This window comes from Rhincodon typus, chromosome 47 (genome assembly GCF_021869965.1).
Source record: "Rhincodon typus isolate 14 chromosome 47, sRhiTyp1.1, whole genome shotgun sequence".
NCBI lineage: Eukaryota > Metazoa > Chordata > Chondrichthyes > Orectolobiformes > Rhincodontidae > Rhincodon > Rhincodon typus.
Window position 1 is genome coordinate 8,487,956 of NC_063378.1, and position 1,199 is coordinate 8,489,154.

At 48.6% G+C, this 1,199-nt stretch overlaps 1 protein-coding gene across 1 annotated transcript in view; it reads left to right on the forward strand.

Moving 5' to 3' along the window:
* The first annotated feature begins 78 nt into the window (after nucleotides 1–78).
* Nucleotides 79–1,199, forward strand: part of LOC109923692 (nectin-1-like) — a 50,337-nt gene continuing 49,216 nt past the window's right edge. Inside the window, exon 1 of the mRNA XM_048620544.1 lies at nucleotides 79–422. Within this exon, the coding sequence (XP_048476501.1) occupies nucleotides 86–422 (337 nt within the window). The 5' untranslated portion in view covers nucleotides 79–85. The remainder of the gene's footprint in view (nucleotides 423–1,199) is intronic.

The following is a 1,199-nucleotide window of genomic DNA, read 5'->3' on the forward strand; positions in this document are numbered from 1 at the left end:
TTTGAACTCTCCATCTCTGATTCAGTATGTGTCTGCCTCCAATGTCTTTCCTAAATATGACATTTCCTGTTGTCTTTCGATAGTTATGACTTGTGTCATTGGAGAAAGGCTCTTCCTTACGGCAATCGCTGGTACTGAGATACTGCTCCCATGCTGGCCAACAATACGCAACATGACTATGGCGCAGGTTTCCTGGACAAAGGATGATCAGAAGAAGCCTGTTGTTGTGTATAAACCGAAGCGTTGGCCATCAGTACAAAATGAAAACTATTCTGGACGGATAGAGATGGGAAACCAATCTCTCATGGATGGATCAATCCAAATAAAAGCTTTGAAAATGCAGGATGAGGGAAATTACACATGTGATCTTACACTATTCCCTCAGGGAAAAGAGACAAAAGCAATCCATTTAACAATTCTAGGTATGTACCCGACCCGGGATCGTGATTTATGTGGACAATATATCGTTGGAAAGGAAATGTGTGTGTGTGTGTGTGTGTGTCTGTGTGTGCGTGTGTGTTTGTGTGTATGCGCGAGAGAGTGTGTGTGCGAGTGTGTGTGCGTGCATGCGTGTGTGTGTGGGCACGCGTGTGTGTGTGTGTGTGTGAGTGTGCGTGTGTGACTGTGTGTGTGTGTATGAGTGTACGTGTGTGTTTGTGTGTGAGTGTGTGTGTGAGAGAGTGTGTGCGTGTGTGAGTGTGTGTGCGTGCATGTGTGTGTGTGCATGCACGTGTGCGTGGGCACGCGCGCGTGTGTGTGTGTGTGAATGTGTGCGTGGGTGTGTGTGCGCATGAGTGTGTGTGTGTGTGTGCGCGCGTGTGTGTATGTGTGTGTGCGTTTGTGTGTGTGTGTGTGTGCTTGTGTGTGTGTGAGAGAGAGTGTGTGTGTGTGTTTGTGAGTGTGAGTGTGTGCGTGTGTGAGTGTGTGTGTGTGCGTGTGTGTGTGTGTTGGTGTGTGCACGTGTGTGTTTGCATGTGTGTGTCAGTGTGTGTGCGTCTGTGTGTGTGTGAGTGTGTGTGTGTATGTGTGAGTGTGTGTGTGGGTGTATGAGTGTGTGTGTGTATGTGAGTGCGTGACTGTGTGTGTTTGCTTGTGTGTGTGTGTGAGTGTGCGAGTGTGTGTGTGTGTGTGTGAGTGCGTGACTGTGTGTGTTTGCGTGTGTGTGTCTGTGAGTGTGTGACTGTGTGTATGTGCGCGCG